General features: G+C 40.4%; 1 protein-coding gene across 5 annotated transcripts; it reads left to right on the plus strand.

The window, feature by feature from the left end:
* Positions 1-3,655: 3,655 nt before the first annotated feature.
* On the plus strand, positions 3,656-18,225 carry LOC135234218 (tumor protein p53-inducible nuclear protein 2). 5 transcript variants are annotated; one of them, XM_064298593.1, is made up of 5 exons: positions 4,363-4,657; positions 5,801-6,017; positions 11,915-12,336; positions 13,217-13,700; positions 13,876-17,926. In XM_064298593.1, the coding sequence occupies exons 3-5, from the start codon at positions 12,213-12,215 to the stop codon at positions 14,138-14,140; spliced, it is 873 nt and encodes a 290-aa protein (XP_064154663.1). In that variant the 5' UTR covers positions 4,363-4,657; positions 5,801-6,017; positions 11,915-12,212; the 3' UTR covers positions 14,141-17,926. The 5 variants fall into 5 exon arrangements, 4 of the variants coding, with proteins under 4 accessions (XP_064154664.1, XP_064154663.1, XP_064154662.1 ...); XR_010324035.1 differs by lacking the exon at positions 5,801-6,017 and adding an exon at positions 18,111-18,225 and having other exon boundaries at positions 4,365-4,657; positions 13,876-14,315; XM_064298594.1 differs by lacking the exons at positions 4,363-4,657; positions 5,801-6,017 and adding an exon at positions 3,656-3,728.
* The last annotated feature ends 64 nt before the right edge of the window (positions 18,226-18,289 follow it).

Raw genomic sequence — 18,289 nt, forward strand, 5'->3', positions numbered from 1 at the left:
ATTTTAGGACCACTATCTGCATTTTCAATAGATCTGGGTTACCTAAAAGTAGTGACATTAAGACTTTTTTTCCTGCAAATTAGTTGCTGTTTGGAGGTGCTTCTGTCACATGTAGTACTGTCGTGCTCACATTTTCAACCCCTGGAGACATAATATCTCTGTACAAGGTGCTTGGCAATTACTTGAAGTGTATTGTCTTGCTTTAATCCACAAACTCAAACTTCTATAGATATCTTAAATATCTCACATTGAACTGTCTGAGCCAAATGAAAATGCATAATAAAACTGAAATAATATTTTCAAAACTCCAAAAAGTGAAGCTTTCTCTTTAATCAAATGTCCATGTGTGAAACTGTGTCGTGTGAAACTGGCGCATAGTTCTGGCATTACTTTGTTTATGAAAATGACAAATTCAAATGGCCGCAACCTAATGCTTCATGTTCGGCCGTGACATTCGTTCTCTAAAAACCCTCAGAGCTGAAACCGGTTGATAAGTCCAAAACTGCCAAGGCTATCTGCTTCAACTGACACCTTATCACCAGCCAGCAGCATTCAGAGGAAGAGACGCGAGCATGACACTGGGGGAGAGCAGCTGCAGCATGCAATGCCCAGCACCGTCTTATAAACATCACTCTCGGATGGGTCGGGAGAACTGAATCACACCGTGGTGCACGGGTGGCTTTGCAGTGCTAGTCAAACACTGAGCTAACTCTGCCTCCCTTCCTTCTCTTTTAACATCTGAGCTAAGAGCATCAGTTTTACCACACAACCTACCAATCTCTCTGATCCATTCCCTCCTGTAAATCCCCTGGTCTGCTCTAGAGACAATTCTCATAAAGTCATACATTGCCCTGAACACCAAACCCTGGATTGGGCACAATGACTGTCTCTGGGTTAGTATAGACATCAGCATACCTCAGCCTCACAGAGCAGACCCCATTGTACCTGCAGCAGCACAGGGTCCTGTGTGTGATGCGCACTCAGCTCATTGCATAATTTAATGACCCGTAAGGGGTCAGTCTGCACAGCATTGACATGACGCCACAGTTCAGCACCCAATGGAGACAGGAATTCCACAGGACCTGACCTTTCTCCTACTTCTGAAGGGGAAAAGGCCCGGAGCTCAGGAAAAACTATAAAGTCCGTTGAGCTGTCCAGGGACCCAACAGCTGGTAAAGATCTGAATGTGTCTTTTCTATATAGAAGCAGTTACCTCCATGTATTTTAAAAATTTTTATTTAACCTTTATTTACCCAGGGTAGGTTCACTGAGCACAGATGCTCTTTTGCAGCAATGCCCTGCTTCCATGTACCGCCACTTTCTTGCTTGTCATAGTGCAATGCTTTTTGGATTGCACTATGATGTGTTGCCTTTATCTTAGTTTTATATCACGCTGAAGTGTACTTTACACATTTAAGGTAATGACGATTCAAAATAGTGTAATTGGAATTATTCTAACAACACATGTACACAGATCCAACATAACTATAGTACCATGATAGCACACTATATAGCACACTCGTGACTTCCAGTTGGAATGTGTTCATTGTTCAATTGATGATTTGGATCACACTGATCACTGCTTAATACAGTGTCAACATTGTCCATCTGATTGTGCAACAAAACAATTGCACTTGGAAGGAACAGCAGTGTGTGGGTACTATTTATCCTCACAAGATTGGTAGTACACATACATTTATTCATGCATATATTATGTACAGTTTATACACTTATTATTGGGTGTATTTGATCTGGAATTTCCCATGCTGCAGGTGTCAGGCAGGCACGGAATGAAAAAGAAGGTGGTTTGTCCTTCTCGCGTCGCATGTTGCTTAGCACCTGGTAACAGAAGAGGCCCAGGCCCAAGGCAAGGTGCAGCAGCAGCATGTTGTGATCACATTGCAGCAGGACACGCTCAATGCGCTGGCCCTTAAAGGCCACCTTGAAAGACGCCAACAAGGTGAGGAGCAGCGGATATAGAACTGAATGTGCTGACTCAGCTCCCTCAACATCTTCAATCCCTTTTCAGTCTGAGTTTCATGTGTGCAGTCTTACCAAAACACATGCACAAATGCACCAGATGAATACTATACAGAAATGTGACAGAAAAAACTATGATCTGTTTTTAATGTTTAAATTGAGGTTTTTCCATCACTGAGACATATATATTTAACGAGAGATTATAGATGTTAGTGCATTTAAATAGTAAATAGTTTGTAGTGAATTACCAGAAGTGGCAATGTTGAAGATTAGACCAACCCTTCAAGGAACTGGCTAACTATAATCTGTGAGATTATCAGTTTTGGGCCAAGAATGGCAGTCCAGAAACCACTCTGAAAGCCTAGTTGACATGGAGTAGTGAATGTAAACAGCATTTTTTAATTTTAAAAACTTTCTTTTACTAACACATCCTGAATATTCTCCAGTGTCAATGCTGTCAGACTGTTTGGACTTCATTATCCCAGATCATAACTGACCTCAGCTGTGCACTGACAGGCCCTTTCCTGTATGGGCCTGGGTCAACAGAGATGACAAAATGATACCAGGGTGTCAAATGTCTCTGTGTCATATTGAGCATGTCTCTTTGCCCTGTCCCCTGGATTAGGCAATAATATACCCAGAGCCTCCCTCCCAGCCAGTCTGAATCCCATTAGCCATCACCTTCATTCCTCACGCCCGCTGAAGGGATCTGAAGCCTGGCTCAAGCCCTTTTAAGGGGGGGTGTGAGATCAGGTGAGGACCAGTGTCCTTCTCAGTCTGATGACAACTCCGACAGGTCCTTGCCCTGTGTTGGGAGCTGAGCTCAGGCACCTTAAAAGGATGGCATGCATTCTTGACTTAAAGGCGCACTGTACATTGCTATCTGCTACAGCTGATAACAACACCTCCCAGCTTTAAATAAAATGTAAAGTAAAATGTAAAAACTGTTTTTTGAGCTGACTGTGTTCTTTGTTTTGCTTCCTATTCATCCGTGTGAAGTCAAGTGACACATATGTTTTAAAATATTTTAATGTAAAAATAAAATTGCAGCAGAGAAGACATTGTGAATGTTTAATTTTTAAAAAAATGGATCTGTGACTTTTTATTGGTTTTCCCAACTTTCTATTTGTCAGGATGAGAGGGTAACTAATAAATGATGTGTACGTTAAAAATCTGGGATATTTTGCTGATCTCTCGCATCTTTTCACAGGTGTACTCACACAAATGGCAGTGCTGCCTAAATCATGATGACACACTCAGGTTTGTGATGATACCCATACCGCCTATAATTGTTTTACCATTCACTCACTCCTCCCTCACCCTCAAGTCCTCAAATCCACTGCTTCCCCCTCTCTCTCACACTCACACACACACATGCACACACACTCATACACATATTTATGGACTTCTATTTGGTCAAATTATAATAAATAAATAAAAATAGAGTAATGCAAGTGTGTGTGGTTCTCACTGGAAATGCTTTACCAAGACTAAGAGCAAAGCTTTTAAAGCAATGGGCTCCCATTGGCTGCTTAGGCACTGCATTCAGACTGGATCCTGCCGAAATGGCTATTTGTCTGGAGCAGCATTTGAAGCTCCTCCCCTTTACGTCAGAGAAAAATGATGGAAGGGGAGGGGGATGAACATAATTTGAACATTACAAAGATATGAAGAGGAAGTGCTACAACAGCAGTTATTTTTAGCCGTGTGATATGCATTTATATTGTATTACATGATTGTTGGGGGAGGTGAGCGACTTGTTTTATCAGACTTTGAATATGAAAATTATCGTTAATGAAAAATAACTTTAAGACAAGTCACATTCATTTACTGCACAATGCACAAAAAAGGCATATTTACAAAACAGGAGTAGTTGGAAGTTTTTTGGAGGGAGGGGGATATACTGTTGGAAAATGTATCGGGTATAAATTTGATAACGAAATTCGAAAAAAAAAAACATGATTAATTGACCGAGTAATAATTTATATTCTTTCTCATTAAAACAACCTGTTTACTTAAAACAATTGCGAGCCAATTCAAATAGTTATTTCGGTTGAACGTATTTGTATGCAATTAACATTAAATGTAAATCATAGTAGTAAAATTGAACTGCTTTTCGGTCAGATATAGACTAGCTAAATGCTAAGATCAAATCAACGGACTCATTGTTTTAATCATAGTGCCGCAGCACTTCGATGGCTTCCTTCTGTTCGATAGCCTACGCTGTGTGGAATTGCTCTACTCACTGAACAAGGTGACATTTCAGTCTCCCCACCCCCGTCGTTTTAAATTGAGGCCGAGCTTGTGGCTTGTGTAAAATTTGGATTGGTCTACAGCGCAAATGGGCGGAGAAAGGGCGTTACTATGAGCGTTGTGATCTCACGATCAGCTGTTTGGTATGTTCTAAATTCTGATCCAAGGATCAGCTGGGCGCAGCAATAACAGCAGAAAAATCTGCAGGAGGAAAACAAGTGTAAAGCTGCAGGTTTTAAGAAAAATAAGCGGCGAAAATTCAGTTTTACATGGAGTATTTCTTCTGAGAAGAAAGCCTTTTTATTTTTATAGTATAAAAATCTACCTCATCGAAAGGCTACCTAAAGCTGTGCTTTAAGATTTAACTGTTATTTTAAATGTTTTGATCACCGTGTTTACAACTTGAAAAACATTGCGGAGGCAGGTAAGCGGTTAATATAATTTACGTTATTTTTGTATTTCGTGTTTGTTGTTGACATCTAACATAAGGGCCACTACCGTCAGAGATATTTTTTGTGCTCTGGACAAAATGTACCTATTCAGCTACACTACCGAAGAATATGCTAATTGCGATACGAGTCAAGTAGCCTATCAATAATGCATTCAATATTTTCAAAAGAAAGACGATTTCCATTTTGATCATATTTGCTGTACTATGCACCAGTATACACTATTATGATTACTATTACGATGATAATTAGACTATTCTGCACACTGTGGCTTGGGTGAAATTTCTTTTCACATTCTGGCGACTCTTGTCACCTACAGTAGCCTACGCTACAGACAATGTACAGGGATTTTCCTAGTTTATGGAGGGTTTTTCTCTGTTCAGTAGCTTCGCATCTGTGATAACTAATGTTCGGGAATTTCATTTCCAGAGCCTTAACAGAAGCCTAATTATGGCATGTAGCGCTAGGCGATGGTTCATGTGAACCAAAAAAAAAAAAAAACCAGTGGAAACATTCGTAAGGCTGACTGAATTGTCAAGGCTTGACACAGATACTTGGAAAGAAGAACGAAAATATAAAAATTTTTTTGTTTTTTGTAAATGAAATGCATCAGTGTTTTCTGTAACATTAATGCCGCATTCAACATTTTAGAGAAAACGGATCCCTGTGGATCAATCGATTCTTCAACGTCAGTTTTCATAGTGTCGATCTGTCATTGCTCTGACCCCTTGCTCTCCCCGCTCTGTAGAACGGACGTTTAGCTTACACGGATAATTAATGTTTAGCCTGTGCATTTGACAAGGATTTATTCCAAGGATTTAGCCCCCTTTAAATAGACAGCAAAAGAAAAAACCTTCAAAACGTAATCTTGGCTTGTTACAGACGTAACCATGGCTTTGCTTGTGATGTTGTATCCATGGACTGCGATGTTTTTTCTTTTTCCTTTTTGGATTTGCATGTTTTGAATGAATGCGGTGCAAATGCTAGAGAACGGAAAACAGTCCCCATTGCTTTCGCTGGAAGACGGATACGCTAATTTCATAATAATGGCCGCAATATTTCTATTTTTTAACCCCCCTTTCCTATTTTTTCTTTTATCTTTTCCCTGTTTTTTTCAGCCCCTGTAAGGTAGGCTGGCCGACAAGCAGCTTCGGTGACGTCAAAGTATATCGTCATGCGATAGCCTACGTACGAGGTCTTGTTTTGTTTGCAAAGCTCCTCCTTCCTCCTACTTCGAGCCTACTTCAGCTGTCCCTCCCACTTTGGCACTCAAGTCCAAGCTGTTACTGATTGAACTCTGCGTAGCGTAACGTTCGCGTCCCATCTGTCAGATAGGTACTTTTACGCTTGGAGTTTTGCTTATTTTTAACATGCGCCATGTCCTTAACCATGTGGAAGAAATATAAATAATGTTAAGATTTACTCCATGCTCTTGCAGTCTGACTGTTCTACTGGCTCATATAATCTAGTAACACAGTGATGAGTAGGCGTAATTCAAGGCGGATAAAGTGATTAGAAATATCCATGACTTTTACACCTATAGTTAGTTGCATCTCCTCTGTGTCGGTTCTGGGTTTTTTCTTCACATACTGTTTGTATATATATTAATATTTGAATCTTTTTGATTTAAATACCGCAGATCCCAACACTGATATCGTTGGTTCTTAAAATAGCCTATGTAATCATCATACTTGTATTGAGTTAACTCTCAACATTTTGATTGCTGGACGTTCTAAATGTTGGCAATATTGGAAAAGGAAACATTAATTCCGTCTGTAAGTTGAAGCTTACATGCTCCCAGAAAAAAGATGTGCGTGATTTATGTTAATCATACTTTCTCACTTCAGTATCAGGAGTTGGTTGTCTTGTTTACTAAATTTCGTTCATTAATCGAAACATTACATACCTGCTAGGACACGTACCACATACCATGATAACACCATACATGCATTGCTTGCGTTTCTTTTGCGCCTCTACATCATGAAACCTATGCACTTGTTGTACGTCGCTCTGGATAAGAGCGTCTGCTAAATGCCTATAATGTAATGTAATGTCTCGATTTTCCTTGCAAATTACATGTAAGTAAATATTATTGGGGATGGGTTTCCTTTCTTTTCTATGTCACACCCTGGTTTCATCCTGCTACAAATGGAAAGATTAACTTTGAGTTTTATTACAAGTGATATTTTTATTTGTCTATTTTTAAGAGTATACAAAGATGTTTAATGTTTGAGAGTTCCCTCCAAGCACATCCGTAAAATGTTTACTAAACTTCTTTTTTTTTTTTCCGACTGTTTTTCCCTGTGCTTTGGGTGAGAGGCAGGAATTCATCCTGGACAGGTTGCCAATCTATCGCAGGGCGCCACACACACCATCCACTCATACACTCATACCTATGGCCAATTTCGAGTCTCCAATTAGCCTCCAATAGACTAGGATTTGAACCCAGTCATGTTGTGAGGTAACAGTGCTACCCACTGCACCACTGTGCCACCCAACACTATCAGAGTCTAGTCAGGTCATAATCCGTTTTTTCCAGATAAACTTTCAAGAATATAGTCACTCATATGCCTGGTACCCTAACTCCGTTAACGTAATATGATAGAAAGATGGAGCTGGAAAAGATCTTTAAAATGATATAAGAAACATTTCTCTATGACCTATAGTAATGTTATAGATATGACACATCAATATTGTGGATTTGCCAAAACTTTGTTGGCCAGTGTCTCCCTTAATAACGATCCAAGACTAGTGTAATTTCAGTCCAAGTGATTTCTTATAAGACCAAACAAGCATGCCAAATCTTATAAAAAATTTGTGACAATGCGGTCCAGAAGTGTGTTGAACTGACTCTGACTTACCCAGAGTAAGAAAATATTTACATCCTTGCTCTTTGGGGAAATAAGGTACTGAGACTGTCCTGTCTGAATGGGGAGAATAAAATAAAGAAACTGCATTATTATTATTATTATTATTATTATTATATTAAACCTCTTTGACTCAAAATGGCAAACATTACTGAGCAAAGATACCAAGGAAGACATTGAACTGCTCTGAGGTACTGTGTTCTGTATAAGGCTACACTTAAGTGCAATGCATACAGCAGACTTGTAATTTCAAATTTTTCTTGTCGCATCTTAGCCAATCTAAAAGTATGAATATTTCTTTTGTATTCATTTGGGGAAATTGTAGTTCATAAAATGATGAGATCATGGGTCCACCATTGATAATAATGTTCTGCTGTGCCTACAGTTCCAGGAATGATGGGGGGTGTGGAAATGCAAAGCAACTGGAGTGTAATTTTTCTGATTTGCTTTTTAGATTTTCTGCACCATAACAGTTTTTTCTGTTTGTTTGTTTTTTGCTGTGTCAGTTGCCAGTAATCAACGGGAATTCACAAAACCAATTTCCTTGCTGCAGATGACATTTTATCGAGTGACTACCTCCCTTGCCAAGTGTTAACAATGAGTCTTGGTTGATTGTGACCTGAAGGTCAAATCAAGCTCCCTGGGCTTGTTTCACTAAAAGTAGAAGAGGGCTTTGTTCACTGGCATAAAGCACATCATATCAAGTAATTTATCATTGTTTATGGGGCGACATAGCTCAGGAGGTAAGAGCGGTTGTCTGGCAGTCGGAGGGTTGCTGGTTCGATCCCCACCCTGGGCGTGTCAAAGTGTCCCTGAGCAAGACACCCAACCCCTAACTGCTCTGGTTAATGAGAGGCATCAATTGTAAAGCGCTTTGAATAAAAGCACAATATATATGTATTCCATGTACCATTTACCATTGTTTCCCAGTCTGTTTGCAAAATAATTGTCCTCCCCTGTTTTTTTTTGTCTTGGACAAAAACAGGCAGTTCATAGATTGCAGAGATTATTGCAGAGCAGATTTCATTTTTAAGACAAAGGGACATAAAGTAAAGAAGTGTTCAGTTCATCTGTTGTAATTTCAGGGCTTAGCCCTTATTCATATCAGAATGGATTTCCATTTTAAACAGACCCAGGATTCGAATGGGCTTATTTTCTGAGAGAATGTCTTTCATTTGGATGCACGTATTATAGTCATGCAGCCACAGTGTCAGTATTCCCTTGGACACCCCCCCTCCCCCCAACAAACAAACACACACACACACACACATACACAGCTTTCTTTCTCTGATGCAGTTCTGCTTCAGAAAGTATGTACGGTGTCTTCTTAACCTCACCACTCAATATTTTAGTCAATATTTAGTTTATTCTGGTAGTGCTAGCAAACCCTCTACTATAACAGAAAGTACTGTGAGGAATAGGATTGTCATCTTTTAAATTTTGATCTCTCTTTATTATTCATGTTATCAATATACCTTGTCCATCCATGTACTGTTTTACTTGCACTATCAAGGTTTAAAGCAATTGACAAGCATAGATTTCCTCTAATATACTGTATGTTTGTGGTGTCAACCTACTTGAAGGCCTTTTTTTCAGAAAATTTAATTTAGTGTTACCATGCTTAGTGGAATGCTCTCTCAAGCTGTAACAAAAACAAACTGTCTGTCATAGACCTGGAAACCTGTCCAGTGGCCAAGCCAAACAAGTGAAATATGAAAATGACACATATTTTCCATTTATCATTTTGGCATCATGAGCTAAGGAAGTAGTTTGGCCTATCTTTTTGAGGGTTGAGCTATTAAACATTGCCATGGTGAAGTCAAATGGGACATGCAACTATGAGTGCCTGTATGTATAAGAGTTTTATTATATTATTCACGGCTGCAGTGCTGGTTGATCTGCTGAGGTCAGCCACCTGGACTCACTAAGGGGACGAGACCTTACACTTTTCGACCGCTGTGTGTCTTTCATTGTTGGAGTGATCTTCAGAGAAACTCTTGGTTGAGTTATTTTCCGTTTATCAGCAAACACCTCCTCAGACCTTGGCAGGCCTGGCAGGCAGATTCTTCTTAATCGGTGGTCATGTTAGCCACCCATCCCCCATGTGCTCTCAAGCAGCTGGCCTCTGACAATGGGACTCAGCAGGAGGGCAGTTGTCCCCTGTGAATTTGATTGTGTTCAGTCATTAGCCATTCACCGTGTATGAAAATTAAAGTGGTAGCTTTTCAAATGAGTGTGTCTTGTTCATTTTCATGAAAAGGTAATGTAAAGCAGAACAGGACACTGGGTCCTATGTTCTGGTGGTTTCGAATCTATGGTGGGGCACTTCTGGTTTTCCGTGGCTGAATGATTTCACTCCTAATCCACTATACATTTGTGCAGTATTATTCATTGTTTAGTGTATATGTGTACAACAATAGCATGAAAATAACATTAAAGCCCAATTTAGGAAATGAATAACTTCTTATTTGAAAAAAATGGACTCAGTCCTTCATAAAGTTAATGAGTATTATGAGAAATAATTATAGTGGCCAAAGCCCAGATCTCAGTTAGTTTCCAAAACAATTTACAGAATATCGGGTGTGCCAACTTCAGCATAAGCCAGAGAATGGATCGTCTGTGTGTGAAGTTATCAGTGAGAACTGTAACTTAACCAAAACACATAGCTTCCCTGTGATATAATAGTAGATCTGTCGATATAACAAGAAAAGACTGGGAAGCCATTTTAAGGAGATGCTTCAGTTTGTATAAGAGTGAAAACTGTAAGCATCAAAATGGCTTCATTGATTACTGTCACACATAAATGCAGCAGAGACCGTACAATCAGGCTGTTCCCTGTACTTCCATGTCTAGGATGTTCTGGTTGGTAATAGAGGTCTGGTACATTTTGTGCTGGTGCATTTGTTATAGACACAGATATTCACTCAAAGTCTCAGCTCTGGATAGTCTGTCTTTGGTTGCACTCCTTGATGAATATTTATAATGTGATAGAACACCATAATGCTTTTGGCTTCAAATTGACATATGAACATTTATGATATATGATATGATCATTTAATGTCATTCAGACTGAGGTCTAACTCTTTAGTAAATTGAGTACCTGTGACAGTTCCATCAGCCTCTCAGTGTTTAGAGGAATTTTGTAGCAGTATGCCCACCATATATCTCACTCTTGACATACTAATTAACTGCTTCACTTTTTCACTGCTTCATATTTAGTACCCAATACTCTCTTTTAATGTCACTGTGACTGTATACTTTAAGAAAATTAAAGCCATATAAACTGACTTACCTGTTCCCAGCAATGTCACCTCAGCTCAGCATCATCTGAGATCTGAAGGGAAAAGAACATCTTCACAGCATCTGGACTTTGACACACTGTTAATCTGTAACGCATGACCTGGGTCTTTTCATTTGGGTTGACAGAGATACAGATTGCAGATCCTTGGGTGTAAAGGCCTTAGTTCACTTCCCACACTAATCTGACAGAGGCCTATTCTTACTCCTCACTGCAGATTTTATCAAATGAGGCAATCCCATGTAAGATATAAGATGTTTTTATTTAGCACAACATATATATATCACCCAAAGAAATCATGTTCATAAAGCAACATCATGGTAGGTTGACTCTTCTATATAATTAGGGCCTGCATGCCTCCATCCTGAATGAACCAATAAAAAAATCATCAGCTGCTCTGATCTAATAAGAAAGATATGTCATTCTATTACAGTAAGCTTGCTTAATTTCACAACTGTCAGCCAGACCATCCCTGTGTGGAAGAGATGATAAAACCTGATGCACATTGATAATCCTCCTCTGAGAAAATGGCTTCTTCTAAGAGTAATCTAATAAACTGTGGAAAAACACAGTAAAAGGTCACAGGAATGTCAAATATTTAGGTTTTTCTTTTTAAAAAAAAAAAAAAAAGTCTTGATTCAGTCACAAGTTTTTCCTCTCAGAGGAAATAGCAGTCTGGCCAATAGATTCAATCTCTCAGGTCCAGACGGGATCTGCTGCGACTGTGCATCACATTGGTTTTGTTTGTTTTCCTACTCCAGAGTACCACATACAAATTATAATCGGTGGTTTCTATGTGAAATTGTGTGTGTGAGTGTGTGAATGTGTGAGTGAGTGACATGTGGTGGGAACCGGTTAAGGAAAAACATGGGTACGAAGAATGCTTTGTTAAGAAGGGACCTAATATTGCTTATGATAAGTGCAGTGCATTGAGAATGTTATACTGAGAGAATGATGGTCAAGTGATCCATGTGGGAGACAAGCAATGTACTCTATTACAGTATGCTTAGGAATAGCAGTTGTAATTAATGCAATTATCTTGTGTCTCTCATCTCTGAATCAAACAGGCCTTTGCACCAATATCAACTGAACCCTTACATTTGCACTAAGGAAGCATTTTGGCTCCACTGGAAATTGTCCACCAACAAGATCAAGAAGGGGCTAAAGTGTGAGGTGAAGTGAAGAAAGCCAAGGCAACGTGCATACACCTTCTGCTCTCGCTAGTCGTGGAAATATAAAGAAATAAAGAACCATTCAAAGACAGATAATAGTCAGTTGGGCAGAATTTTGAATAGAAAAGGCAACTTCTATTGAGGACCACCCCAAATTCCACCTGATCCCATCGCAGAACCCTTCAACTCGGCCATGTTCCAGCGTCTGAGCAGTCTGTTCTTCGGAGAGGTTGAAGATGCATCCACAGACCTGAAGGGGCCCAAGCCATGTGTGACAGAAGCAGACGAGGAAGGCTGGCTGCTAGTAAACCTGCCTGGTGAGTGTTGCTCTGGAGTCTGGCTAGGACTTCCCCTCTGCATCTATGTTCTTGGCTGGGGACAGACCCAGTGTGATCCAGTAATCCATGGATCCACAGGCTCTCATCCATGTTGCTTCGTGTACTGTCCGTATGACTGAATAACCTCAAATTCCAGCTGAGTCTGAACTGGGGGATGGGAGACAGCACCACCAGGGGATGGATGGAGTTTGGCCAATTAAAGCTAGTGCAAATTTTTTTTTTTTTTCCCCATTTCCAAATGAGTTTTTTATTGTAACTTCTGAAAAGTGGCTGTTGAAATCACTATTTAAAAATATTTTAAATAACATGATCTATCAAACAGTTTACAAAGGCTTTGGCACCTGCATATAAATTAGCCTTGTGCCCCAAAGCAGGGGTAACCAACTATGTTTCTGGAGATCTACCATCCTATAGGTTTTCATTGCAACCAAAACAAAGCTCATTCAACAGCTTGAGATCTTGTTGAGATGATAATTAGTAGAGTCAGGGGTGTAAAATTAGGGTTGAAATGAAAACCAACAAGATGGTAGATCTCCAGGAACAGGGTTGGTTACAGTGGTAAAGCATTAGTATGAGAGTGAGGCAAGGTCTGTTTCTGGCCTGTATCAAAGTAAAACACAGGGCGATATAGTAACTAATGATTCCTGTTTTTTATTTTCTTTGTTGTTTTTATCTTCTTCCTTTTCCCTCCATTTTATTTGAATCTTCACACCTTTCTACACTGGTGTGTTTGTGTGTGTGTATCCATTGTGCTTATATTCCTCCATGCCTGCATGGGTGTTTTTTCCCCTGCCTTTCCCAAAAATGCACTGGTGTGTATGAACGCTCCCTACTTGCTGGTCCCTTGGAATGTTGCCAGGGGAAGATGGCTGGGTAGAGTCGGTGAAAGGCAGTACTGAAACGCCAGCGCCACCATGTTCTTTGGCACACAATGATTGTCTGGTGGTGGAGCCATGCAAGCCCTCACAGACAGCAGCCCCTCCCCCATGCAATCACCGCAGGACTAAAGTTGGTGTGATGAGAGCAGTAGAACTCTCTTTCCTTGTCTTTCCTGATGGGTCAGAGGACAGGGCAGTACTCTTTGGCTCCTCCCCTCTCCCGCAAGGCTCCACCCCAGCATCCCCAGGCTCTCGGAGTGACTGTAGCAGCGGCCCTGAGCGCTGCTGTATGGATGAGAGCTGGTTTGTCACCCCTCCCCCCTGTTTCACTGCAGAAGGGGCCACTGCTGAAACCAGCCCCATGGAAGACCTCCTAATTGAACACCCCAGCATGTCCGTCTACGTCTCCCCTAGCAACCTGTCTATCGTCGAGGAGAGTACAGCCAGCCTGGGTGTCAGCGTAAGGTAAGCAGGGACTTTGTCACAGGATCTGTAACAACAGATTATGCTGTCTTACTTTACTAATAACCAAATTCCTTGATTGTGCATTCTCTTTATTACTTAATTCCTGCCCGTATCACCCATCCTCTCTCCTTTTTTCCTCTTGTTCTACTGTTTCCTCTGCATCCGCCTCTCTCAGCATGGTGACGGATCCCGCACCCCCTGCTGTGCAGACCAACGCGCCCCGCAGAGTCACCCGGGGGATGGCCTCACAGGCGGGGCAACTGGGCAAAGTGACCCAGATGCCCCGCGTGCAGCGGGCCAAGGCGCGGGCCGACCGCCGCCACCTTAGCCGCAACCGCCTGCAGCGGCAGAACCGCGTCCGAGAGCAGGCCCCCCGCCACACCGCCCATGCCCGCGGCTCCTTCCTGCATCAGCCGTGCCAGCGTAGCTGCAGCCACTGAGGTGCCTGGAGGGGGTGCTGTTTACACCGAGGGCATTATAACTCCCTCACTCACACCCTGTCACCCCCTCTGCACCTTCTCCAGCCCCTGACTCCATCACAGGCGCCTCCTTTCATCCTCTCTGCCATCAAGCCCTCCTTCACACTCTAGGTGGTCCTGTGTTTGTCCACCCAAGGTACCTGTTAGCATTGTAATACTAGAAAAAAGACTTACTGTTGCCTGCATGTCTGTTTCACTCGTCTCTCAAATGTTATTCATTTTTCTTTCCTTTCTCATTCTCCCGAAGGGAACGCATTTGACCCAAACACCCAAGGAATCACTGAAATAGATTGAGGCCCCTTTTTTATTTAGCAATGAAATTTAGGACGGCATTAACTCCCACATGCTTAAAACATTTCTTTGCGCTGGGAGCTCAAGAAGGCTTTAAACCTGGGTGTGGAGAGGCTAAAGTTAAAACCTTGTCTTAAGGTGATCTCTGCACAAGGACAGGCTTTCCTCAAAGACACACTATGGACAGTTCTGCCTTGGTACAGTGTACGTGCATGTGTGACTATCTGAGCATGTCTACATAAGTGATCATTTTAATAGACAGGGATCTTTACAGAAAGGACAGGACAAGGACATCCATATGAAGTATCAGTTCCTTATTTGCTTTCAAGTATGAATTGAAAAAATAATAGTTTATTTTTTGATTCCAAAGAGGAAGAAAATAATACCGTGGAATGTGTTAAACTTCCTTTCCCTGTTCCTGGAGCAATGAAGCATCTCAGGTCATGTTTAGTGAAGTCTATTTAGTTTACCCTGCAAGGAGATAATGGACAGAAATCGGTACTCAGGGACAGGGGAAGGGTTTTTTCTAACACTGAGGGTTAAAGACATGTAAAGGAATGTAAGAGCAAGACGAAAACGAAATTAAAAGGATGTACATCAGGGCTGTTCAGCTATTAGCCATTTGATAATTAAAAAGCATGTACAAAATGCATTATGCACATGCATAAACAATTGTCACGATGTCCAGGTCTGCATCTGCACAGTGTTCACATACCTTCCACCACTGACAAAATAATAATTAAGACGCAGACATATTCTAAGAATGCATACAAATGAACATATTGCTTATTGACATATTGTTTGATAAATTACTTTTGGAAAATATCTGGCTTGTAAGCATCATTTTTAAATATCTGGCCCTCGTGAAATGGTATTTTGAAGAACCCTGATGTACATGATAGTTGAAGTAGAGAACAAGGGAAGGAAATGTTGTATGTAAAGAGTAACCCTATGAACATCTAATGACAGTTTTATTTAAGTGATATCTCATCAATATAGCAATAATCACATGCAATAAAGCAATTTCTCAAAATATGCTGCAGTACTATGAAAGGAACATTTGATCATTATATCTTGCCATTTGAAGTTCTGACCATGTATCATAACTGTGACTTAAACTTCTTTATGTTTAGGACAGTCTATCTCATCGTATACTTTTAGACACTTTGCATATAGATGTGATAAGCAGCATAAATGAGAATTGCAATAGTGTTTTGCAAGAGTTTTGAGTATTTTGAAAGAATGTATATACATTTTAGGGTTCTTGGAGGGTTGTGGGATGAGGTGTGTTAAGTAAGTTAAAACACGGTATAGAAGGCCATTCTTTATCATTTTTTCTGAGCATTTGTACTTTTCCCCAAGATTATGGAAACTAAACCTTTAGGCATTGTAGGGCTCCCTTTTCCCAGTGTCTACTGGTTACATTGTCTCACTGTGAAAGCCTGTCCTTGTAGTGGCTAAGAGGTTAAGACTAATAGCAATTGATGCCATTTTTCCACAAATCTAAGTGCTGCAGTTTGGCCGAGTTCATGCCATCACTGTGAAACATATACCTTAAGAAAGCAGAGAAAAACCATCTTCCTCTTTGCGCCTCCCACATTTGTTCTGTTAAAGCAGTACCATTTCCATAACCCGCGTGACATCATCACATTTCCAGGAAAAGTGTCCTACTGAAGCCAATCCCATCATTGCGAATCAGTATTATGAGTGTGCTTGGGGAGGAAGCCAGTTTGTATGTCCCCTGCCCCTCCGGCTCCCCTTCCCCCCTTCTGTTTTCATTATGTCCTCTGATCAGTGTTAACTTGATCTGGTCTTTTGGTTCAAACTTGCAGTCTCCAAGGACAGAATGTTTCTAACCATGATGTATTTTCCCCATGATATCTTTCTTTGATAGCTCATCCAAATGTAACCATGTCCTCCACTTAAAGATATGCATATATTTATTAAAAATAGTAACAAAAAAGCCTAGCATTACGTATGGTGCTGAAGTATATGAATATATATACTAAAGTTTGTAAATTGAAAATAATTGATATAAGTTTGCATTTTTTGTCTTATCTTTTTGTGAGTTGAAGTTTTAGCAGTGTGCTGTGTGTTGTTCCTATCTGAAATTTGTGTATGAGAGATGTATGCTTTCATGTACAGGTTAAAATGTGCATTTTTAAAAGCTAGACTGAGAATTAATCATTTGTTTTCTTGTAGTTTTAAATTTTACCCCTGCTCTTAAGAGATCAAAGTGTCAGAAGTACTCAGGATATATTTACTTAATCTCCCCATTCAACCACATGCATAAAGGCTTAGTAGTCGTATGATGTAGTTTCAAAAGATACATGCTGAACCCCACCTCCCTTGGTTTCCTACATCTAGTTAAAGTTGTTGAATTCACTGACTTATTCCACAGGAGACAGCCTTTTTACCAGGAACTGTTTCAGGATTGCCCCCTAGAGGTAATACTGAGAATTGATCAACTAAATTTAAGATGGCTATGTCTTTGTTATGATTGCTAAGATGTTGGGGTCTTTTAAGTAATTTAAGAGAAATCCAATACTTTCTGAGCTTTAGTGTAGTGGGGAGGCTGCTTCAGTTAGCATAAAATATGATTTTTGGTATTATATTATTTATCTTTGTAGAAAATCCTATTTTTTCTAACACAAATCACAAACCAGCATTTCCCTATACTGTTGCTGCCAATTATATTGTGTGCGTATATATATATATATATATATATATATATATATATATATTCATTTAGAATTACTGTGTATATCTGTTTGATTATTTTGAGACACTGTTGGGACACCCTAAAAGCATGAGAACTGGTATTGAGTATGTTACCGGAAAGTAAATGCACTAGCTCCCTGTGGCTCCCACTTGGCTCCTTTCAGCCCTGTTTGGCCCACTTTTTACTCTGATTGCTAAACCACAGTGCCTCTAGGGTTGATATTCTGACTCACTTCATGGTGCTTCTTATAAAGAGGTTCCCTGGAGACCAAGGGACATGTAACCGTGGAACTGCAGGGGCCCATCCTTAAAGAGGGGTTAGCTTGGGGCCCACCACAATGTCTTATTTCTCATTCTTATTTTCTTTTAGCCCTCTCACCTCTGGTCCCTTTTTGTTTTTTTTGTTTTTTGTTTTTGTTCTTCTGTGAGAAAAATGTTTCACTGAGATGTGAGGTAGAGTGGTTTGGAGGATTATGTGACATAACAGGTCCACCAGGTTTATCTGTGTGTAATGGGAGTAATGTGAGTGGCGGTATGGGAGGGGAAGGCCGGGGGGGCATAGATTTAATGAAGAAATTATTTGAAAAATTGCTTGTGTTTTGTCCTATTGCTATTAGAACTATTGTTACTCTAATGTTTCAGATATAAGGGTTGAATGTTGGGGGTTTTATTTGCTCTGCACCCTTGAAATATGGCAGCTTCAGAGAAACAGAATGAACACCAGATGCATCCAAATGATTAAGCTGGTTAGGGGTTTACCAATACGTTGTGTAACACCCCACCAACACCAACCCCCCCCCCCCAAAAAAAAAAAAAAAACATATTAAAAAAAACTTGGTGTATCTGATGTCTATGGTGATTGTGCCTTTCACTTTTCTGCATGGTTTTTGTGATGTACTGATTTTTCCATCCCCAATAGACAGAAGTCCATCAACAGTAGAGACATATGCAAACAAAGGATGGGGTTCCAGCAACCATTCTGAAATGCAGGTACCAGGCAAAAAGATCAATAAACACTCAGGTTCACACCTGAATCATGTCTCATTATTTGAATCCCTGGTTCATGGGGACATGAGGCCTCCGAAGTGCCAATTGAAA

Source organism: Anguilla rostrata, chromosome 11 (genome assembly GCF_018555375.3).
Source record: "Anguilla rostrata isolate EN2019 chromosome 11, ASM1855537v3, whole genome shotgun sequence".
NCBI classification, from domain to species: domain Eukaryota; kingdom Metazoa; phylum Chordata; class Actinopteri; order Anguilliformes; family Anguillidae; genus Anguilla; species Anguilla rostrata.